General features: G+C 43.4%; 3 protein-coding genes across 4 annotated transcripts in view; 1 reads left to right on the top strand and 2 right to left on the bottom strand.

Moving 5' to 3' along the window:
* Positions 1 to 2,356, bottom strand: part of BHLHE41 (basic helix-loop-helix family, member e41) — a 4,819-nt gene extending 2,463 nt beyond the window's left edge. Inside the window, exons 1-5 of the mRNA XM_011947003.1 lie at positions 1,958 to 2,356; positions 1,759 to 1,822; positions 1,309 to 1,416; positions 865 to 976; positions 7 to 401 (exon numbers count right to left, since the gene is read on the bottom strand). Of these exons, the coding sequence (XP_011802393.1) occupies positions 7 to 401; positions 865 to 976; positions 1,309 to 1,416; positions 1,759 to 1,822; positions 1,958 to 2,334 (1,056 nt within the window). The 5' untranslated portion in view covers positions 2,335 to 2,356. The remainder of the gene's footprint in view (positions 1 to 6; positions 402 to 864; positions 977 to 1,308; positions 1,417 to 1,758; positions 1,823 to 1,957) is intronic.
* Positions 1 to 24,139, top strand: part of SSPN (sarcospan) — a 111,866-nt gene that overhangs the window by 778 nt on the left and 86,949 nt on the right. Inside the window, exon 1 of one of the 2 annotated variants that reach the window (XM_011946986.1) lies at positions 12,351 to 12,408. The exons of the other annotated variant lie outside the window; for it this stretch is intronic. The gene's annotated coding sequence lies outside the window, so the exon portion shown is untranslated. Of the gene's footprint in view, positions 1 to 12,350; positions 12,409 to 24,139 lie in introns of those variants that run through there. 2 annotated transcript variants of the gene reach the window in all.
* The window catches only part of LOC105515228, a 52,985-nt gene continuing 31,345 nt past the window's right edge, over positions 2,500 to 24,139 (bottom strand). Inside the window, exons 4-6 of the mRNA XM_011947001.1 lie at positions 3,595 to 3,977; positions 2,742 to 2,964; positions 2,500 to 2,648 (exon numbers count right to left, since the gene is read on the bottom strand). Of these exons, the coding sequence (XP_011802391.1) occupies positions 2,500 to 2,648; positions 2,742 to 2,964; positions 3,595 to 3,977 (755 nt within the window). The remainder of the gene's footprint in view (positions 2,649 to 2,741; positions 2,965 to 3,594; positions 3,978 to 24,139) is intronic.

Here is a 24,139-nt window from a genome sequence, read left to right as displayed (position 1 = left end):
CCGGGCCTCGGCTTCGCCGCCGTAGCCGCTGTCGGTGTCCGTGTCGTTCTCGGCGGCGAGCTCCGCGCTGGGCTGAGTCCGCTGGATGACCGGTACGCAGTAGGCGAGGGGCTCCAGCTTCTGCCCAGTGCGCTCCAGGCAGGGGGCGGCCGCGGACCCGGCGGCCGAGGGAGCGCCGGTGCCTTTGCTCAGAGGGACCTGTTGAGTCAACAGCTGCGGGGTGGGCAAGAACTGGGTGGCCACGGCGTGCAAGTGGTTGATCAGCTGGACACACCGCGGCTCCCTGGGTGTCCAGCTCTCAAACCGGGAGAGGTATTGCAAGACTTCTTTGGCGCATGTTTGAAATCCCGAGTGGAACGCATCCAAGTCGGACTGAATGGGCGATTTCAGAGATCGCTCCCCTAGGATGAGGAAGGGATGGGGGGGTGGGGACGGAGGAGTGGAGGCAAGAAGAAACATACCCACGTTAAAACATCTGCTTATCACGTGGGCCCTGCATCGACTAAAGTGATCTCGGTTTTTCCCCAGTATTCAAGTGATATAATCCACTGGTTGCCGAGAGAAGGGGGGTGGCGGAGGTGCGGAGCTGGGAGAGGGCGCTCTCCTCCCAGCTGAAAACCAAAGTGGAGCGGGTGCAACCGCCACTTTAAAACCTGATTCCTCCGAATTCTGCTGAAAGCCTCTAGAATGCTTCGGGAAATGGGCTCCTTCCAATGAAGGGAAAGTATAAAGCAATTTAACAAATGAGAGGGAGCCCATGAGCCCACCGAAAGAGGTGGGGTGCGGGTGAAGGAGTCCTGACACTGCTCCCCTGTGGGCTGCCCCGCTTCATTAGGGTAGGCTGGCCTCCCTGAACTGACTTACCATTCTGTAAAGCAATTATCTTCTGATGCTGTTGCTCGGTTAAGGCGGTTAAAGCTTTTAAGTGTTTCAGAGTTAATTCCAAGACTACGGCTTTCTCCAGATGCCCCAGAGTCTGCAGTAGTGCAAAAAAGAAAGGGGCACTTGGTTACTTAAAAAACACACATTTGGCTTAATTGGCTGTCCATTCAGCACAGCAATTTAAGCAAACACTTTGAAAGAAGTACTATTCTTATACTTCTTGAGCTTTCCACAAGACAGGTTATAAATGATTTCTTGCCTTCAGCTGGGAGCACCTACTCTGAGTTTGCGGGAAACTCTGTATGGCATAGCACAAGTTGTAAATCAGGAACTTATATTTACATTTATTCTTATATTTTCTGGGAGTCGCACCAGACTATTAAAACGCCCTTGGAGAGCAGCAAAGAATGAAAATGTGCATCTTACTGTCAATTTCAGATGTTCAGGCAGTAAATCTTTCAGCTGAGCAATGCATTCATTAATTCGGTCTCTTCTTTTCTTTTCTATTAATCTGTGCGGTAATTTGTAGGTATCCTTAATATATGAGAGTCATGGAAAAGAGAAAACAGTAAGCGAAACATTCATTTATTGGATATTACCCTCGTCTGTCCCTCCCCGCCCCCCATCACCATAAAACATACTATGTGATAAACTACACCCAAGAAACCTCTTTCCTCTGGACTGTTCTGCAATGCAATTTAAATTCAGGTATGCTGTTTAATATCCCCTTGAGAGGACCCAGCCAGCCACTTAAAATTCACAGCTGGGGAAGCTCAGGGGCTGGAATATATTTGCAGGCAGAGCTTCGCTGTGAAATCAATGGCCCTAATTAACTACCCATGCAGGTTATGAGGAATATCGGGAACTTACACTTACCTTGGTATCGTCTCGTTTCATGCTCCTTTTGGGTTTACACATATACAAAGAGGAATAGTCCAGTCTGCAAAACAGAAATCAGCATCAGGCACCCATTCGGGGAGGGGCTCTGCCCTCGCCAGCTCCATACCACTTTCTGGAGAAGAGAAAAATCAAACCAAAGCCTAGACAGACAGTCGCAAGGGTGCGTGCACCTTACCCTATAAAATCTCTATGTTCCAGTAACTGTCTCTCTTGCAAATGAGGAATTCCTTCGTCCATGTTCAACTGCTGTTCGTTTCCTCTGTTTCGATTTTTGGGGCTCTGTACAATAATCTGTGGGACGGTAGGCTTGGGAGATCTTGGGGGGATCTGTGCGTCTCCAGTCTCTCGCTCTCCCTCTTCAGTGCAGTGTTGAAAGTGTGAAGCAGTTGGTCCCCCCTCCACCGCGCTCGCACACACACACACGCACACACACGCACACTCGCGCCGGCCCCACTGCGCTGGTAGTTTGCTCTCACTCCAGGCAGTGTTTGGCCACAGGGCACGCGCGTCGCCGGCCAGACCAGCACCCAGCTCACGTGCGGAACGTACCATCCGCGGTCCAGCCCGGAGGGGGGCGGGGGAGGAGGGGCCGGGCCGGGAGGGGGCGTCGGGAGAAGGCGGCGAGAGAAGGCTAACGGCAGGAGGGGGCGGGGACACCTGATCAGGGCCACCGGAAAGGAAAAACAACTTCGGCCAAGCTATTCATCTTCCCAAAGGCTATGCAGTCGGCAGGGGGAGGGGGAAGTGGGGGTGCAGGGGTGCGGGGCAGCCTGAGCTTCCTTGGCTCGGAAATGCGACTCCCTGGGTTCGTCCGTTATTACGGTGCAGGAATGTGAACGTGGCTTTTTGCTTTTCCACCGATTGTGCTGTTGGTTTGAACCATAGAAAGGAAAGAAAAAGAGAATTCGCGGTGGGTAAACTTGAGTCCCAAAGGAAATTTTGGAGACTTGTTTGCTCACTGATCAGTGGGGCGGAGAGGTTGCCTCGAGGAGAAGCAACTTGCAATCCGCTCCTTGAAGGATTTAAGACACATGAAAACGTTGTCACTGGGTCCGAATGTCGCAATCCAAGTCTCTTTCGGTGACACGGCGTTCCTGGGCCACCTAAACTTCCCGCAGCAGCCGGAATTGCGGTGCCACTAATCACAGCAGCAGATGACGACGTTTGGAGCCGCGTGTGCTCCTGGAGGAACGCGGCGGGGAGCGAGCCGGGGTTGAGTGGGGGATGGGGAGGGAGAAGGGGGTGGCACGAGAGGGGCTATCACAGAAAAGCTATGCAGCATTTATCACCCGCCCGCTCAACTCCGCCGCGTTCCGAGCCTCCGGTGACGCTACGTGCTTTCCCCATCCCCCCGTCCCTCCGTGCGATAAGAGACGCCCGGAGTGTGCAGAGCCCACGTTTACTACCGCTGGCACCTCCAAAGCCTCCCTCCTTAATCCTGTCTCAAACGGGTACCAGCACAGGGCCAGCAACGTGATCCGACCTGCCGCTGCTGCCACATCACTGCTCGGGGAACCCGTGCGCGCGCGCGCTCGCCCTGCAGCCGCTGCGCTCGGCGCCGGGAAGCACAGGCCAGCAAGAGCCGCGTTACCTTTCCCCAGAGCCACCCCGGGAGCCTGACTCATTGCTAGTGAGAGTTACCAGGAGGTGCCCGGGGATGCGCACTGCCCACGCCGCCCTGCGAGTCCAGGGGAAAGCATGTCTTGAGGGACTCCCAGGGGTGGAATGGAGGGGATATATATATTTCTCTAGATACACATGAAAGCATAGAGATAAAACCAAGGTTTTTCCTGCACCGAGAGGGATATTTACATTCTTCCCGGGGTGATCTCCGAAACACTGATTATTGCCAGTGATAAGTGAACCGAGGGGAGAACGCCGAAGGTACACGCACCAGGGCGCAGCAGGGACTGGGGCGCCCGCTACGTGTCCCCCAGCCCGCCCCGCCGGGCACGGGTTCCGGGGACGGATCTGGGTCGCGGGAAGCGGCGGCTGGGAGGAGGTCACGTGTCTGCGGGAGTCGCGTCTCCTCCCTGACTCCAGGAGCAGCCCGGGCCGCGGCGGCCGCTCGCGCTGCTGCAGTCTCCGGAGTCCTGGGCGGAGACGCGCACTGCGTCTGGCTTCGTGACTCGGGCGGCGGCGGCGGCCCAGGATCACCCCGGCGTGAGGAGACGCTCGCGGTCCGTTCAGTTCATCTGTTTAGAGGGCCTTTTAAGGTCTCTGGAGTTCCTCAAATAGGGGGACGTATTTTGCACCAAACAGGCAATTTAATCACGATGGTTCTTAATTTAAAAAGTATTTTTAAAACGCCGACTTTATGTTAAACCTCCGTCCGACCTCTGTCCTATTTCCAAAAGGTTAGGTAATTAAGATCTTTTAATGGTGAGGGCACGTTGGAGACCTAAAAGCGACCTATTCTTGCAGTACTGTATCATTTTTACCTCTTTTTAATTGACTAAAAATGGGAATGCCGTTAGGTGAATAATTTAAAAATGAAAACACCAGTTCCCCTTCTAGATTTCCGAATGTTTGGAGTAGAAAGGGGATGCAAACATTTGCTCCAGAGCTAAATTTCACTTGAAGAGGATGACTGGTTAGGGAAAATGAAATAAAGACAACATCACTGCATTTTGGCCTTAATCAAAATCAAAAATGTGTTGGGCTAAAAACACAAGGCAGACATCTGACCAGGGCAAACCTTAGAGGCTAAGTCTGGAGCAGAGATTAAATGCAAGTTGGAATAGGAGGAACATGATCAGGAGCCTTGAGGCTCAAGGGTGAGTTAAGTAAGCTTGCAGCGCCCCATAATTTAAAGGGACAAAAAGCTGCAAATGACAAATGAAACTTTTATCTGTTATCTCTTTGAACCTCCTCTTTCCCCCATCCCTTCTGCCCCAAGCTTCCCGACCCTTTTCCCGCTGATACCGACTCAAACTGCAAATGGGGTCTTTTTCCATTTTTGATCTCCTTTGTTGTTCTTGGTCCCCTTTTCCTCTTCTTTTCTGTCTTTCTTTTACGTACTCACCTTTTTACTCACGTTTCCCTTTTTCATTTCTTCTTTATCTTCCTTTCCCTTATGTTCTCTGTCTACCTTTTCCCTGTTAAATGCCAGCTTTTGCCCTTTCTCTGTAGTTTTGTTAATCTCCTGTTTGCTTTTGGCCCTAGTTTTCTTTGATCTTTCACCCTGGCGACTCTTCTTGCTTACCCCTACTTCCCTTAAACTTGAATCCCACTCCTGTTCTTTCTCAAACTCTTGGCTTCTGGAATATTGGGCATAGTTTGATGCCTCTGAATATTCCTTTGCTGCAAGAAGGGTGTAACAATAGCTAACAACTCTATAGCCTTTAGGATTACAGTAACAGACTGCATTCAAAGAGCTTTTGTGTATTAACTCATTAATCATTTCCGCAACCCTCTAAGGCAGATACTATTATTGTTTCCATTCTACAGATGAGAAAATGCTTACAAAGTGAGATTACAAAATCTTTCCAAGGTCCCAGAGCCAGGATTTAGGCCCAGACAATGGGTTCCAGAGTCTGGACCCTGAACTCTTACCCCTCAATGTGAATAGTGAGGGGTAAGGTGTAAGTGTCAACTAGCTGCTTCAGGGATGTTTTTCTATTTACCAGTATAAATGTGCGCATTTGTGTGTGCGTGTGTGTGTGTGTGTGTGTGAATGAACTTGTGTGGGGATTTTGCAAGAGATGGAAAAGGGAGAGATGTTAGCATTGGAGCTGATGACAGAGATAAGAAAAGCTATGGCAAAAAGAAGGGAGGCAGTCTTTTGCCATGTCAGTGAGTCATTCAGTTGGCATCTGGGTTCAAATTTATTGATTTAAATCCAAATATCCTAATTAATTGTTATAATTTTGTACAGATGGACAGATGGAAGTACAGTTTAGAAAAGGCTGATGGTGACCAGCTATTCACCAGCTCTGCTGAGCAAACTGAGCCAAGCTCTAATGTGAAGACTTCAGGTTAGCAATAGGAAAAGTTCACCTGTGGTGAGGTTAGAAAGGGGAAAAAAGTACCCTAACAAAGGAACAGAAACTGAAGTGCCATCTTTGGATATGTTTTAAAATAGGTTGAGTCTTATCTTTTTGGGAAAGCTTAATGCTATCCTGCTGAAAGCCAAGAAGATACAAGATGAGCTCAAAGCCCCATTTGAACTTATAATTAAAGAATTTTGTGATGCTTTGCTTTCAATTAAAGATATCCATCTTTCTCCTTTTAATAGGCGAGGGGTAGCCGCTTCCATTGCTTTTCTTTGGTTAAGTAAGGAAATCATTACCTATAGAGACACTAATGAAAGGAAATACTAAGGCCAATTCTCCCCGCTGCCTAAGTATCCTAAGTCCTGCACTCATTATATTCACCCTGTGACTTTAGAAGGTCTTATCCTGTTTGCAAAGTCTTGGATTTCCAACAGAAATAGAACTCACCTGAAAGGATTAAAGTTTCCATGGGGGAATAGAGGGTTTTCTGTCTCTTTAGGGTTCTGCAAGCCCTACGGCCCTTCTGGATAATTAACTCCAGGGTGTTTTAGGAACCGAAGTCTGATCCAAACTAACTGTACATCTCTGATGGTCTTAAAGGCCCAAGATCTGCTTAGGGGCATAGAGTCTCCTGACTGTGATATTGTGAAAATGGCCCATCTGAAGGGCAGAAGCCATTCTTGATCACCTCTGTTTTAGACAGTGGACAAGAATCTACAGACATTCTACATCAAAGTTAAGCAGAGTCCACAAAAATCCAAAAAAGTTTTGGGTTGATGCTAAAATCAAGGCCTGGAGGGGACAGCGGGGTGGGATCTGGACTTAAAAAAGCTTCCCTAGGAATTTCTGCTCTTGGCATGCACACCTGTTCTCAAAGGAGAAGAGTTAATGTTGTGGAGCACACCACAGAGAGAAGGGTACCTCAGAGAAGGATTTAAGGAGGGAAGGCAATTCCACTGCTACTTACCAGAAGCCAGTATGACTTTAAAATATTGATGATGTTATTTGCTGAAAGTACCAGATTTTAAATCCCAGAATAGAAGATTGGGTTTTCCAGTTGCATACTCAGCAAATGAGCAGAAACAGCACACGTGTCCCCTTTTTAGTTTGTAAAGGAACATAAGTCTTTCTGTAGACTATCAATTAATGTGTCTGTGGCCATAAACATATCTATGAATCATGTTTTATATTTATGTAACACTGCTCAAGAAGTTTATGCACTTATTAGTCTTTGCATAGCTTCAAGGAGCAGATAATATTGAGTATTAGAAATAAATTTTATTCCTGCTGAAATCATTTGTATTTTCATATTTATGTGACTATCAAAACCATTTATGCAGGCTGTTCTGAATTGCATGTGTGCTCAACATTCCTGGAGTTCTTAACATACAAAAGACAACTAGGAGAGAGCCAAGCCCAAAGACCACAATAGGAGGATTCCCTGGCCCTTCTGCCCCTAAGTATCTGCCTGGTTCCTCATAGTGCCCATGTGCTTCTCACACTGATTGAGGTGGATCCATAATGAAACCGGAAAAGTAGCATGAGGAGAAGACGACAACCCTGTAAGGATTTTCACAAAGTGTTCTCCACCATTTCTCTGGATTCTCCTGGACTAGTTGGATGGTGGAAGTCTGCAGGAAGACGGGTATGTTTCCCTTGTTACTGCTGATGAAAATTCTTGGAAAAATCTTCAAAGAGAAACGTGCTTATGCAATATGAATCACATTCAAATAGAAATAAGATACACTAAACGTCCACTTCTCTCACCCACCCACTATGGGCTCCATAGGGTCCTTACATCAATTGTCAGATGGTGTCCACCTGGTGCAGAGAGCTATCAGTAATAGATACTTCTTCCGACTTTGAAGGTACTCCTACTTTAAAAAAGCAACAACAGAAAACTAGCTAAGGAGGGTTAAATCTAGACTTACAATCAAAACTATTGGTATAAAACTTTTTATTTCACAGTTAAAGCAATAAATCGTATATAACAATTACCCAAAAAGTGCTATGGTTCTGGTGTTAACTTGTAATCACCATTAGTAAGGAAACTGATTGAAATCTAGGATGTGTATATTAGTTAAGATTTGCATTTTAGCCAAAATAACAGCAACTTAAATTAGGAAGTTATTTTTTGGTCACATAAAAGGAAGGTAAGCAGTCCAGGAGTAATGTGAAGTGGTAAAAGTGCCATCAGTGTCCCAGACTTCTGCTTTTCCACTCTCCACCAGTGTCCATCTGCAAGATCACCCCATGGTCAGAAGATGGCTGCAGGAACTCCTGCAGGGAAAGATGAAAGGGTGCCTGCCAGCTAAGCAAGGTCCCTTTAAGGAGGGTTTTTTTTTTTTTTTTTGCAAGCTCCACCCATCTCATTGTCCAATCCCATTGCAAGGGGTTAGAAATGTAGTTTTCTACTCCACAGCAATACAGGGGTTCTTTTAGTAAAGGGGAAGTGTACACTAGATACTGGGTTGGCATTAGCCATCTCGGCCATGATGTGACTAAAAGGAAATGATTTGTCCATGTCCTCTTCTTTTTTTATCAGTGAGTCTGTTCTCCTTTATTATGCCATCTGAGTTGGCAGCATCATTTTATTGTATTAGGGTATTTAATTCCAATTTCAGAAAAATGTCAATCTTCCTATCTGCAATTGCACAAACTTAACTAACTCCTTAAGCACATGGTCCTTAACATCTGTATTTTTAAGTTCTAATAATTGTAGAAATCTGCTTAGGGAGGAAATTTAATAGAGTTTGCTCTTCTTCCTGTAGAATGCAAATTTCAGCTGCATGTTTTCTTGGAAATGATTGTCTGTCTTTTTATGTAGCAGACCTGTCCTCTGGTTGTCCTGTCCCTGCAGCTGTGTATTCTGCCTCTAGCAGTTGGCTTGAAGAGAGTAACTTCCAGGAGAAAGGCACTCTCTGATAGTTCCTTGAATACAGCTAGGATTTTGCACTTCATTCACTTCTAGCCACATTTATGTAGGATACAATTGCTTTAGGGTCAGAAGCTTGTGGGAGAGCTATGCTATCCAGTTGGGTTCTGGAATAGATGAGGGAGGAAAGAAGAGGTAAGTAAGTGCAGTGCAATGGGAGAAGAGGGACTAATTTCTAAGGCTGAGATTGGGAGGTGAATGCTGGAAGAGAATGTATCTTTGGAGCATTTTACTATGGACAGGTATTAAGGCAGGTGTCTTATAAACAATGTCCAGTTCTCTCAATTCTTTAAACTAGGCACCATCAACTCTACAGATGAACAAACTCAGGCTCAGAGACCTTAGGTAACTTGTCTGTTGTCATGTAGTAATGGCAAAGCCAGGCAATAGGGACCTAGATGTGCTCCTGGGTGTTGTCACTGGCAAGAGTCTTGAGTTTTAACAGTTACCTTCTCCCTTCAGCCCCTGAGAGGATCTCCTATCCAAGCATTTCATCTCCCTTGGTGAAGCCTCTACTTCAGGTCACGGGAGCCCCTGCCGGAGGGTTGGTGTTTAGAGGAGTTGTTGAGAGATGAGGAAGATGGTGGGAGGGAAAATTCTTTTTTTTTTTTTTTGAGACGGAGTCTCGCTCTGCCGCCCAGGCTGGAGTGCTGTGGCCCGATCTCAGCTCACTGCAAGCTCCGCCTCCCGGGTTCACGCCATTCTCCTGCCTTGCTGGGATTACAGGCTTGAGCCACCGCGCCCGGCCAGGAGGGAAAATTCTTAACCCCATTCTAGTTGACTTCGAATTTCTGATGTTTGAATGGGAATTCTGCATGTATTTCCCTACAGACAGACACAAGGGTAAGGGTGTGTGGTTAGCTCACTGAATAAAGCTGCCCCGTGTCTAGCATCTTGGGATCTCCTATCCAGTCCTCATCCATTGAATGAGTATTTACTGTGCTTATATGAGCTGTGCACTGTGATGGGTTTTAGGGATTCAATAGTGAATGTTGTCTTCAATGAGTTTACAATTTAATGGATTAAATTTCTCTTAAGAGAAAAGATCACTAAGAAAGTGAAATAATTATCCTAAAGCTATTTTATGTTCCAAAAAAGCCTCCTTTTTGGTACATTTGAGATACACTTAAACAGCTCTACTTCTCTGGTATTGCACTTTAGAAATCGTTCCAGAATATGTAGTCAGTGGCCTTGGTCTGTGGGTAAGGCTTGTCCTGTAAAGACCACTGGCAGAGAAAATGCTTTCTTCCCTGCTTTCCTGAGCCATCTAGACCTTCATTATATTTACCTCCTCAATTTTCCCTAGTTCCCTGATGGTGAGAATGACTGTTCAACATCCACCCCTTCCAAGCATATATAATTTCACTGTATGCGCTCCTGTTCTGCTCTCCACCTTCCCCTGGGATTCTGCCACCTCCCTCGACAAGTATGATCTTCTCATGGCTTAGTATTTAAACTTTCTCTCTTTGGCGTTTGAAGCTAATTTTGCTCTGGATTGTAATTTGTTCTACTTCTTGGTGTTCCACATCCTCTGTAGTCTCTGTTAGGAAGCTCCTTCTCATCCCCAGCCCCTCAACCCTCACCCTGACCCCAGTTGCTTGATCATTGCCCTAGCAGGTTTCTTTAAGGGGGAGATTTGGATAGGGTTAGACTTAGCTAATTTCCTTTGCTCCAGAGAAGGCACGAATGGTTTCATACAAGAAGATAACTCATTACAATGACCCATAACCTCTGACACATAGATTTTCACATCCTGCAAAGGAGAACTTACTCATCATCATATATTTGACTCCCTCAGTTCTTTGACCTCAGCAGTTCAACCTGGAAAGGGACCTGACAGGACTGGCGAATTTGGTCAACTTAATGTCTACATCACTTTCAGGTGCAGGGACTGGATGGCAAATTTAGCAAGACTGCCTGACCTTTAAACGAAGAATGCGGTGATGATTCTTAACCCCTTCATTCCCTCACTTCCCCCATCCAATTAATAACAATATCTGAAGATTCCACCTCTTAAATATCTATAAATCCATCCCCCTTTCATCCTAACTGCCCACACTCCAGACCAGGCCCCCACAATCTCTCACCCCAAATGTTGCAAGAGCTTCTTCCCTGCTTTTAACAGTTGGGGTCTAGTAAGGAAGATAAAAACCACCCTAGATATTTCAAGTAGGAGGAATTTGACAGAGGAGATTAAAGGCATAATCATAAACTTTGGAAAGGCTGGGATTATCAGTTTTGGGAAAAACTGTTACTGACTTCCAGGAAATCTTGACAATCAATTGATTCTGGGAAACCTGAATCCCATTGAGCTCAGCTGTTTGCCATGTGGAAGAGGCTGACTTGCAGGAGCTTGTCCAGAAGTTTTGTAAACCTCACATCTGCACACAGCTGCCAGGGGAGAAATACGGTGTGTCTCTGCCACTTTCTACATCTTGCACAAGGGCCTCTCAAAGGCAGAATCTAAGTTAGAAAGAGGTGGGGAAGGGATTCTGGAAAAATGTGATTCCAGGTTTCTATTATGTAATGAGGACAGAGTGGAGAAGGCAGTGCAGCTGGTGCTGAGTTGGCATATCTCACACCTGTATCCACTGTATATGCCTTCTCTCTCCCTCCACCACACTGAATTCAATCACTAAGTCATAGCCAGAGCAATTTTTCTGTTCATGTCATTCTCTTGATCAAAACCCTTTAATAGCTTCCTATTTCCATTAAGTTAAAATCAAACTTGATACTCTTCAGCGGCCTGAATGTGATTTAGTTCTTGCCTACATCTCAGTCTCATCGCTCATTTATCTGCCCGCCTTTCTAGAATCCAGCATACTGGCTTTCTTTCAAAAAATATTTTTTAATGTACCCTGCTCTTGCTGTCTCAGGTCCTTCACTCATTCTGTTTTGATTGATTAGAATGTTTTGTTCCCACTTCCCCAATGCCTTTCCCTTCTCTTCCTCCTACTCAACCTTCAGGTGTCATCTGAAACATCACTTTCTCCAAGAAGCCTTCTCTGAGTTCCTCGACCAGATTTGTCTCCTTCTGTCAGCTCCCTTTGTGCCTGTAATTCTCTTTCATAACTTCTACTGCCTGAAAGACTCATACGACTTCTCAGTGTCTGTCTTCCACACTAGTTTGTAAGCTCCGTGAAGACAGACACCTGAATTGTTTACTGCTGTGTCCCCAATGTCTAGGACAGTGTTGAGCACAGAACAGACACACAACTCTTTTCTGAGTGATTCCTAAATGTGCTTCACCAAATCATCTATACACCAAAGTTGGCTTTGTTCCAGGAAAACACTTGAATGACAAGTCATAACCAAGCCACATAACATTTGAAGTGTCCTTGTACCTGTTGAGGGTGAGGAATATAATGTTGGTTCCCACCCTCCCATCCCCACTAGGACTTTCCTATATTGGTGTGGCTTTTACGGGCAGGGACACCCTCACTATACTTGGAGTACTGCATATTTACTTCTTGGCTTTACCAGGCACATGGAGATTAGAAAGTAGGTACCATGAAGGATCATAAAATGCTCCTGATATTGCAGGAAACCCAGTAGTCTGGCACAGTCTTTAGTGAAGTAGTGGGAAGTTCTGTCGTGGGGTAGGACCTGTGGCTGTGGAATTGCTGTTTGTCATTGTACCGGGATGGATGTGTTCTGTGCCCAGAAGGCAGCAAGCTCTGCTCCCTAGCAGCCTTGGTAAGTTGAGTTTCTCACTTGGAGAACTTTTACTTCCTTTCACAGTGTGCATTAGCAAATCAGAGAGACTGTAAAAGCTGGAGCCAGTCCAGTCGAATTCCACAGGTGCTCCAGAGACCGTGGGTTGGTGAGGTAACATCCAGGGCATGGCTCTCAGAGGCCAGAAGTGGGGAGGGGGCACAGAGTTTGGCCTGGCAAGCTGTGTTTACAGGTTTGCTGGGCTGAGTGGATCACAGGAGGGGGTCCTGGGGCAGAGCCAAAGAGCTTGGTTACCAGGAGTGCAGAAAGAAGCAAGCACTGTGCCAGGATGTAGGAGTCAAGCCTCAGACTCCGGAACAAAGTGGGAGGATTGAGAGCCAGCGAAGCCAATCCATCAGAATGCCAAGCTGGTAGGCACAGAGGAGGCAAGGAGCGAGGGGTCAGTACAGAAAAAAGAGAGCTGGGGCAAGATGCGGGAGGCAGTGACCAGGTCTGGAGGATGCGCTACGAATGTGGAGGAATTCTCCTGGAGGTGGTCAGTCAGTCATGCCCTTGATAGGCTGGAAATAGGGTCAGAAACGCATCAACCCTCACCCTCAAAACAACTTTGCATTTGCTCCTGGCACTCATACTTGCAAAAACACATAGCTCTCGTGTATTCAGAAAGAAAGTTTTGATTTTTCTGGTCAAGGGTTTCTTGCAAAATCAAACTACGCTTGCCAAACATAGCCCCGGTGACCACAAGCCATCAGCAGGCCTGGGTCTGAGTTCACACCTGCTCAACATTCCTGCATTGCCAGTGGTGATCCCACTGAGATACAATTCTGAGTCAATTTTGTGATTGGATAATGGGACTACTGATTTTTCTGGAACCCAGGCTTTTTATTCTGTTTTAGAAATTCTGCTTCAGACATACCAAAGGTAATGAAATAGACACATCACATATTTCTGTCCTTGTTTCATATTACAGTCCACCCTCCTTATCTGTGGGCTCCCATCCATGGGTTCAACCAACCTTGGAATAGAAATATTTGGAAATGAATTGTGTCTGTACTGAACATGTACAGACATTTTTCCTTTGTCATTATTCTCTAAACAATACAGTTTAACTATTTATTTAGCATTTACATTGTATTAGGTGTTATAAGTAATCTAGAGATGCTTTAAAGTGTATGGGATGATGTGTGTAGGCTATATATAACAGACTATGCCGTTTTATGTCAGGGACTTGAGCACCCAAGAATTTTGGTATCCACCGGAGATCCTGGAATCAATACCCCACAGATATCAAGAGATGAGTGTGTTTCATGTTGCTACATGTGGTGGCAGAGTTGGTATGGACTTAGGCTTTAAGATCAGGAGGACCTGAATTTAAATGCTGTTTTCCCCTGGGTAGCTGTGTGACCTTGGACAAATTATGAATGAGTCGGTTTTCTCAAATGTAACTACAGAGAAATAGCAGTACCTCCTTCTGACTGTTTATTGCATGTCCGTGACAATACACAGAGAACACTCACATCCTAGTAGGTGAGCAATCAATGGTAGCTATTATTTTTTCCATTTGAGCTGCTTGGTTACAATTACGAGTGTCACAGAAAATATGGGTGTATGAAAATAACTGATGAATTGAGTAACATTTTAAGTTCAAGAGGTAAACCTATTGCTTTCCATTGCCCTTTCCTCTAGTAATAGGTGAATAACAATAAAACAGAAGGCCAGACCTGTCAACATGATTCCATTAATGAGATGTAGTTAAGAGTCCACACTACTTCATGTGCTACTTGGAAATAGGCAGTACTGGTCACAGCCTTATCCTTTTAAATCATGCTATTTAGCCAGCTCCTCTGAGAGGTCACATAGTTCCACATTTGTGCACAAATCGGGGAAAATCCTTACAACAAATGCTTTCTCATAAGTTAAAGCTTTGTTCAGGTCTTAAATGAATGACACGGGTGAATTAAGTTTCAAATTTCGTTAGCTGGCCATGGGGGGTATCTTGACTTATTTCTTCTTTATCTCAGCCATTCTACATTTAATAATAGCAAGACTTTTTTATGGCAGTTACTCTGTGCCATGCTCTCTTTTAGTGTTTTGCAAGTCTTAACTCATTTAATTGCTCAACAACGCTTTGATATAGTTAGTGTGTTAACGCCATTCCAAAAAGGAAAACACTGCAGCACAGGTTAAGTAATGTTTAGAGAAGCGAGGCTTCATGATGCCAGAAAGAGCATGGCTTTGGGGTCTGAAACTGTGAGCATAAGGTGAAGCTTTACAAATACCTGTTTGCCTAGTTGGGAGAGGCAAGGTTTTGAACTTCCCTAAGCCTCAGTGTCCTCACTATAGAATGAGGATTTTATATGCCTGTTTTGAGGTGACTAGTATTTCTGTCACGTAGAAGATGTCCGATAAATATGTCACTACCTTGAATATATATGTATGCATACATATATATGTGTGTGTATATATAAAATATATGTTATATATATTATGTATATATATTTGAGATGGAGTCTTGCTCTGTTGCCCAGGCTGGAGTACAGTGGTACAATCTTGGCTCATTGCAACTCCCACCTCCTGTTTTCAAGCGATTCTCCTGCCTCAGCTTCCCGAGTAGCTGAGATTACAGGGGCCCACCACCATGCCCGGCTAATTTTTTTGTATTTTAGTAGAGACGGGTTTCACCCTGTTGGCGAGGCTAGTCTCAAACTCCTGTCCTCAAGCGATCTACCCACCTCAGCCTCCCAAAGTGCTGGGATTATAGGCATGAGTCACCGCACCCAGTCTACTACATTGAATATTAACAGTTATTCCTCAGTATCCACAGGGGATTGGTTCCAAGACCTCCCCCCACCCCATGATACTAAAATCTGTGGATGTTCAAGTCCCATGTAAATAAGGCATAGCATTTGCTTATAACCTATGCACATCCTCCCGTATATTTGAAATCATCTCTAGATTACTTATAGTACCTAATATGACATAAACACTATATAAACACTGAACTTTAAAGTTTGTATTGTTATTTATTTATTTGGATTCAAATATTTTTGATCCATGATTGGTTGACTCTGTGGATGTAGAACCTGTAGATACAGAGGGCCAACTGTATCTAAAGATATCCAAATACGCAATCATTTTGGTGGTTTATTTTCTCCTGAAAAAGACATTTTTGATTTTATTAAACTTTTCAGCTTTCCAAAATAGGGTAAAACTTGATCACTGAGTTAACAGTAGTAGAGTATCTTCTATGTGCAAGGCATTTTCTAGATAGGAGCTATCCAACAGAACTTTCTGCAGTGATAGAAATATTCTATAATCCGGCCTGTCCAATGTGGTAGCTGCTAGCCACATGTGGTTATTGAGCAGTTAAAATTGCTTCGTTTAACTAAGGTACTGAATTTTAAATTTTTATTTAATTTTAACTAATTTAAATGTAATTTTAAATAGCCACGTTAGTGACTATCACATTACACAAGGAAAGCCCGGATGCTTTAATCAGGCCCACATACTGATCGATCCATAAATAATTCTTTGACAAAAGCCAAGACATTTTTTTAACCTGTTCTTTTTTTAAGTTGCCTACGGTGCTCAGAATCTGTGTAGGAAGAAAAAAAAATATCAATGATCGAGCATAAATTCAGGCCAATAAAGATAAACTATAACCCATTTTAATTTTACTGGAACTCAAATGACATAACTTATCATCGATATTTTAAAACAGTGATCACGAATTTGTTGTGAATATTTTAGCTACTTCCAAAAACAAATAATAATATAATAATTTTAATTCTGCATATGATACCATATAGCGATTAATTAGGTTTAGATGTAAGTGGTGGTGTGCTGGTAAATGTTTAACTGGTTCTTTATGAAAAATGTAGGTGTGTGCCTAAGTGCATGTGTGGGTATGGTTTATTATATGCTATGTTATTATAAATGATGTGTAGCAAAACACACACACATAAAAATAAAATATATATTACTCCTGTGAATGCCATATAACCAATTGATTTTCACTGAATGCTTTTATTGATTTTTGCTAAATTCTTTTATCTCTTGCCAACCTAAGAGTGCGATTAATTCGCAAGTGTAATTCTGACATTAATGTTGATGGAAATTTTCCTTTATGTTAACGATTAAGGTGAAAGCCAAACAATGAAGACATTTGTTAGAACCTCATTTATTCAACATTGATATGAGCAACGTTTTCACTAAATCAGGTAATAATTTTCACATACTGGAAAAATATTTCCCCATTTTTGTGTGCTATTCACAATGTGGTAACTATAAATGTGACACTTTAAATGGAATCTGTCTGATTAACATTTTCTCTATCTCTTTTTTGAGTCCAACAATTGGCAAAATAATAAACTTGTGGCACTTGCCAATTTCCATGGTGTAAATGCTCACACCACTACTAATGTGACATCATGGACAGTGGAGTTAGGACAATATAATAGATGTAATAGCTAACCTCAAGAGCAAATAGTAAAATGTGGTAAATGGTAAGATAATAGTAAAATGTGGTAAACAGTAAAATAATAGTAAATGTGGTAAAACGACTGGGAACTGATGGGCTTTGGGTATTTATTACCTTTGTTTTTACTGTAATTTATTTAGTGGTAAATTTTTATAACTTAATTCCTAATAGTATAGAGTCCCAGAATGTTGGTCCTGTGTTTATCAGCAATTTATGAAGCAGACACTCTTTGCCAGCACTAGGTGCTAGGGCTATAAATATGAATAAGGCCTGTCAAGATTTGAGTTTTCCTGGATATGCTCTTGCCTTCCTCTTTTGTCTGCTTTTCCTCCCTGAATGATCTCATCCAGGCTCGTGGTTTCATTATCATCTTTATGCTGATAATCCCAAATTTATGTTTCCATCTCTGCTTTTCTACTGCAAGCTCCAGTCTCATAAATTCAACTTCCTACCTGATAACTCCTTTTGGATTTCATATAGTTATTTCATGAAATATAGTTGTTTTTAGAAATGACTACATGAAATCATGACCATTCTAGCCTGGTACACCTTAATGTCCATGTTCTGCTCCAAACCCATGTAGTCTTCCTCCAGTCTCCATCATTCTCAGTCAGTGACACTACCATGAACCAGTTGATTGAGCTCTGATTTTAGGAATGATCCTTGGTCCTTTTCTTTTATTAACTTTCTACATTGAACCTATCGGCAAGTTCTGTTTCTTCTATTCCAAAATACTTCTCAGATCTGACAGTCCTCACCATCTTCACTGCTGTCACCCTAGTCAAAGTCACTGTCTCTTATTGGGACTATTGAGAGACTCGACCTGGTTTGGATTTGTGTCCCCACCCAAATCTCATGTCTAATTGTAATCCCCAGTATTGGAAAAGGGGCTGGGGGCGGGGGGGAAGTGATTGGATCATGAGAGTGGATTTTACTCTTGCTGTTCTCATGATATTGAGTGAGTTCTCATGAGATCTGGTTGTTTAAAATTGTGTAGCACCTTCCCCTCCACTCTATTCCACCTGCTACAGCCATGTAGGACATTATTCTTTCCTCTTCACCTTCCGTCATGATTGTAAATTTCCTGAGGCATCCCCAGCCATGCTGCTTGTACTGCCTGCAGAACAGTGAACCAGTTAAACCCCTTTTCTTTATAAATTACCCAGTCTCAGGTAGTTCTTTATAGCAATGCGAGAACGAATGAATACACTCATATTTGTTCTTCCTGCCTTCCCTTTTTTGTCACACAGATCTTTCACACGGTATGAAGAAAGAACTCTTAAAATATAAAGCAGCTCATGTCACTTTTTTGCTTACAATCTCTCCACTAGTTAATGTACTTCAGTTAGATCAAAGTCCAATCTGTAGTAGGCAGAAAAATGGGCCTCCATAAATGTCCATGTCCTAATCCCTGGAACCTGTGAATATATTACCTTACATGGCACAGGGAACTTTGTAAATGTGACTACATTAAGGACCTTGGAAAGGAGAGATTATCCAGGATTATCCAGGTGGGCACAATGTAGTCAAAAAGATGTTTACAAGTGGAAGCAGGAGGCAGAAGAGAATTAGAGGGAGAGGTAGCAATGGAAGAGCGAGGTAGATGCAGCACTGCTGTGTTTGAGGATGGAGGAAGGGAGGCAAAACCCAAGGACTATGGGTGCCTCCAGAAGCTGGAAAATGTAAGGAAATGAATTCTTCCCCAGAGTCTCCAAAAAGGAGTGCTGCCCTGCAAACATCTTGAGTTTAGCCCAATGAGACCCATGGAAGACTTCTATCTCAAAGAACTCTCAGATAATACATTTGTGTTGTTTAAGCTGGTAAATTTGTTGTAATTGGTTAGCATAGCCACAGAAAACTAATACAGTAACCTGCAAGACCCTACAACTTTCTCCTCTAGATCCTCACAAAGCTGGTTACTCATCATTTGGATTTCCAGAATCTCCTCAAAAAGGCACCACCACCACCTAGTCACTTTTTACTCTGTGCTTTATTTTCTTAATAGCTTCTGTGAGAATATGAAATTGTCTTAATAATTTGTTTTTGCCTTTATACCCTCTTACCAGACACATACCATTAACATACAAACTTCAGGAAGTCAGGGACCTAGTGTATCATTTTCATCCAGTAAACACTCAGTGAACATATGTTTTAAAAAAATGAATGAAAACAGGATGTCTTGCTCAGGATATGCACAGTCTATGGGAGAGAAGATGAGTAAAGCACTGATTACACAGCAGTATAATAAAGGCTATAAAAGGGACTCATATGGGGAGTCACAGGCACCCATAGGAAAAGCACCTTGGCAGGCTCTCCAGAGGAATGACTATCGGGCACAACCTTGAAGAGAAAGTAGGAAGGCAAAAGCCTGGTAAAAATGAGCAGGTGGATTTTCAGGCAGAGGATGTTGGAGGTTGTGTAAAAGAATACACAGGTATTAAAGGAACTGCAGGTGATTTGGTTACTCTGGAACCTAAAATGAAAGGTAAGAAGGTGTCTTATCACAGGGACTTTGTATGACTTACCAAGAAATGTTGGATTTGTCTAGGTGGCAGGAAAGGGTTTTAAGCAGTGCCAGTTTTGCATTGTGGAAAATGTATTCTGATGACACTATTGATAGTATATTGGAGGGGAGTAATGCTGGAGATGGGACACCAGTTGGGACGATATGGCCATTTTCAAGAAGAAAGATTGTAGGACAGTAACAGTGAAAACAGAGAATGATAGGGAGATCTGGGAAAGTATTTTAGAGGTAGGTTCCGTAGGATTGGTGACCAATTTATTGTGTGGGACACTCAGAGTTTGGCTTGGGTGACTGGACAGAGAGTAGTATCTCCAATAAGAATAAGAAATATGGGAGGAGGATATGAGACAAATTTCACTGTGACAAGTTTGTGATGTGCCATGGGTGGAAGAAGCATCTCAGAGGAAGCTGGATTTACGTCTGAATCTTGGGAAAGATCAGGGCTAGAGATTTATATCTGGAATGAATGGAATATGTGATACGAGTGAGCTATTTCAGGATATGGAGATTAGAAGAGAAGTAGGTTGAGGGTGGAATCCTGGGGAATACTGAATTTTACACATTGGATGAAAGATGTGTGTCCAAGAGTGAGACCGAGAAGGAATAGTCAGAGAAGAAGGAAAGAATAAAGAATGTGCTGTCATCTACAGAAATACCTGGCTCCTTCATCTGTACCTGCAATTTAGTGAGATTTCCAATGTCACCTCTTCCAGGTCCTCTCAAATGGATTCAGTTGCTTTTCACTTTACTGTACTTTTATTATAATGATTGTCACATTGTATATACCTATTTTTTATGCTGGTCTAATTATCCTACTCCTAGATAGTAAACTTCTTGAAAGCAAGGACTATGACTCATAATATCATTCTTTGTAGTTCTCAGTAGGATATCATACACATATTACCTTTATGACAAATTAATATGGCCACTGAATATAGCAGATATTTTGGAAAGTAGCCTTTATTCATATTTTAAAGAAACAATAGTCATTTGATTAAGTGGTACCAAACAGCTAAGCAAAATATTTCTTTAAGATGATGGTAGTATATCATCTTAATATACTTGATCATCATGAGCTCCTGTGTAATCATAATAGAGAAATATTAATTGCATGCTTATTATGTTCCAAGTGTTCTGTTGAGTGCTTTATATGCGTGATTTCATTTAATCTTCACCTGTCGCTGGGCATCATTATTCTTATTTCACAGATGGAAGATAGGAATCTCAGAGAGGCTGAGTAACTTGCCCAAGATAACACAGTCAGTAAAGAGCTAAGATTTAAAGCTAGACAGCGTGCCTGCAGAGCTGGTGTTCTAAGTGCCTCTCGAGGGCCTTTTAGGTGACATTAGGGAAATCCTGAGCCGAGGCAGGTAGGATGCAGAATGGGTACTTCAGGGGCCTGTAAAAGGATTTTGCTAATTTAATTGCCGGGAATCAGGTAGGCATTTTGAACAGTTAGAAAGAAATACTTGACATATTGGCATGTGAAGCAAATAGTTACATTTTTGTGATGTACCTTAAAACAAAGGTCTCTAACCCCCACAGCAGAAGGTGGGCGGTGGACATGCAAGTGAAGCTTCATCTGTATTTACAGCCACTCCGCATTGCTTGCATTGCCGCCTGAGCTCCAGCTCCTGTCAGATTCTCAGGGGAGTGCAAACCCTATTGTGAACTGCGCATGCGAGGGATCTAGGTTGTGTGCTCCTTATGAGAATCTAATGCCTGATGATCCTTCACTGTCTCCCATCACCCCCATATGGGACCATCCAGTTGCAGGAAAACAAACTCAGGTCTCCCACTGATTCTACATTATGGTAAGTTGTATAATTATTTCATTATATATTACAATGTCATAATAATAGAAATAAAGTGCACAATAAATGTAATGCACTTGAATCATCCTGAAACCATCGCCACCACCCCAGTCTATGGAAAAATTGTCTTCCATGAAACTGGTCTCTGGTGCCAAAAAGGTTGGGGACCGCTGCCTTAAAACAAAGACTTGCTGATTTAAACAAATACCAGAGTAAGATCAGTTCTTTCAGCAAGTGATTTAGAATGCAGAACTTTGCCACAGTTTACCATAGCACAAAAATCAAATGCTGGCCACGAGGCTCTAAGGCAGGAACAAGTGAATTGAATGGAGTAAAAGACCCAGAAAAGAGTTTGGTGCCTAAGCTAGGAGAGTTTTAAGATGTCTTATGTTATTGTATCCCTAGTAATAACCATCTCTCCTGTTCTTTCCTGTTTATCAACCAGGTAAGGCATGGTTTTCATTCCCCAGGCATGGTAACATTGTAGCATGTAACATATACATTCTGAGTTTCTCTTGGACTGTGAGCCTCTCAAGAATAGAGCTCAGTTTTTCCATTTTTCTGTGTCAAATACAGAACAAGAGCAGGCAATGAATAGGATACAACTTATGACAATTATTGCAATATAAGGCAGATGTGAGCTCCAAGACAGTAGGAACTTTGCCGTTTTTGTTTACCTCTGATTCTTCAAGACAGATACTGAGCTCGGTAAATATTTGTTGAAAGAATAGATGGTTTTATAGCATGGTTTTATATCATCTGTAAGGTGGAATGGATCGTCTACTAAATCTTTCTGTTTCCAGGGTCTCTAATTATATTATTCATAGTCTAAATTCATATCAAAAGTTATGAGTTGGTCACTCTCCTTCTCTGCCAATGCAGTATGAACTCTGTTTATTTTTAAGTATACTTTTTCCAGATCATTCAACATAATGACAAATTTGCTAAAAATAATCATTTCTATAGCACCATATAGGTATATTTCCAACTATTATTTCAATTCATTTAATAATAGAGTATACTTAAGTGATTAGCTATCTTATTATATTATTGGAGAAGAGAATTCTAATGTGAGACATTACCCACTCAAATCCATGTTTTATGAATTGTGTCTAGTCTATTTTTTAGTTTATTAGGAAAAACTAGGATTATCACATCTGTCAAACTCTTATCACATCTACCTTTGTGTAACTGAAATAACTCAGACTTCACTGGCCAGATAGCATTGTTGTATTACAACTTCACCCCAACGCAAGTGGCAAAAACCAAATTCACATTAGCTGAAGCAGTGAGAGATTATTGGTCCATGTAACCAACTGAAGGGAGGCAAGGTGACTGGACCTGCAGATGTGAGCATCATTAGCTGTCTTTCGCTCCAGTTCTCATGTCAGGTTACCTCTGCAAAGGAGCTTTATTTTCTCAAGCCAGTTTCTTCCTCAAGACTTAGGAGGTTGGGGATGGGGGCCTGCAGCTTTAAGACCTATCTTCACCACTTTGTAACCAGATCCTTCCACCTTTAGTTCAAGAAAGGCTGGGAAACGACTCCGCACAGCTCCTCTTGCAGCACTTGATCAATCACTGTGTCCTGGGAGGGCTGGTGAAGGGCTCTGATTCATCCAGTGTCAGGAATGGGCCCACCCTTATGGTTGGGGGTGGAGTGAAATGTGTGTCAGTGGAGTCGGGGAAAAGTGCAGGGCAGACAACACAGTGGCGTCCACTGTGCCCGGGACATTAGCATTGGTACCCTGTTAGGAGATGGCAGGACATTCTGTCTCATACAGAGCCGCTGCCACTAACACTTCTGGGCATCCTCAAGGTGCCTCCAAGTATCCAAGACTCAGTCTTGGTTTTCACTCTCAACTGTGACTCTTGCAGTCGTGGACGTGTTCATGCAATTCCTCTTATGAGGCAGGAATGGCACCACCACCATGGCCTCAGATTGGGTGGAGATGAATACAACTCCATGTAGACAGAAGTGGTATTCCATCCTCATGCCCCTATGACTAATGCTTCTTTTAGGAGCTAGGATGGAGAAGACATAACATGACTCCTTGTGCCCCATGAACTCATGGTACAGTTCACTGCTTTGGTGCTACAGCTCGCTGGGGCAGGACTTTGTGGACCCATGTACACATGTTCACCCATTGGCCACATGCCACTTGGAAGGCTGAAACTCTGTTCCTGTTCCTGTTGACCGTTGCCCTCTCACCTTAGCTGACATTGACTTTTTGCTGCCCATGGAGCTGGAAGTCAGCCTTCCCTGATGTTGGCTAAATGACAGCAGTTGTGCTGTTCTGTAAATCCAGAGAAGCAGTTGCCACCCACAAGAGACAAGTGAAGAGAAGGGTGGTGCCTTTCCCCCTACATAGCAAAGTGGGGCAGGTGGTGGTGGTTCACCTTCTCCAAGTCAGACCTATCAAGTCTTCCCCAGAGTGTGCAACCTGCCGAGACAGATGGCCTGAGATGGGATGGATTCATCATCAGTTTCCAAGTTATGTGCAGATGGACAGTTACACTAGATACCCTCGTTCTTAGGGTGGCTTCTTGGAGCACCCTCAGTCTCACCCTCATTCTGACTCCTGTTGCGCCCGTTTCCATGTAAGAGTGGTAAGGGACATTTATGCTGTTCAATTGTACCACCCAGAAGTGATTCTTTGCTATGAGTTGATTTAGTCATCTAATTCCTCAAAATACTGATTCACCTAAACTTTAGTATTAGTAGGAACCACAGCCTCTCCATACCACAGCTGAGACTCAACAGTTCAGTGTTTGAGTGATCCTTCAAACCTTGGCCTTCAGGTGAAGACAGGCAGATCACTTGAGGTCAGGAGTTCAAGACCAACCTGGCCAACATGGCAAAACCCAGTCTCTACTGAAAATACAAAAATCAGTCAGGTGTGGTGGCACAGGCCTGTAATCCCAGCTACTCTGGAG

Source organism: Colobus angolensis, unplaced genomic scaffold (assembly GCF_000951035.1).
Source record: "Colobus angolensis palliatus isolate OR3802 unplaced genomic scaffold, Cang.pa_1.0 Scaffold256, whole genome shotgun sequence".
Lineage (NCBI taxonomy): Eukaryota > Metazoa > Chordata > Mammalia > Primates > Cercopithecidae > Colobus > Colobus angolensis.
The sequence above is the reverse complement of the archived record's forward strand: the minus strand, read 5'-3'. Positions and strand labels throughout refer to the sequence as shown.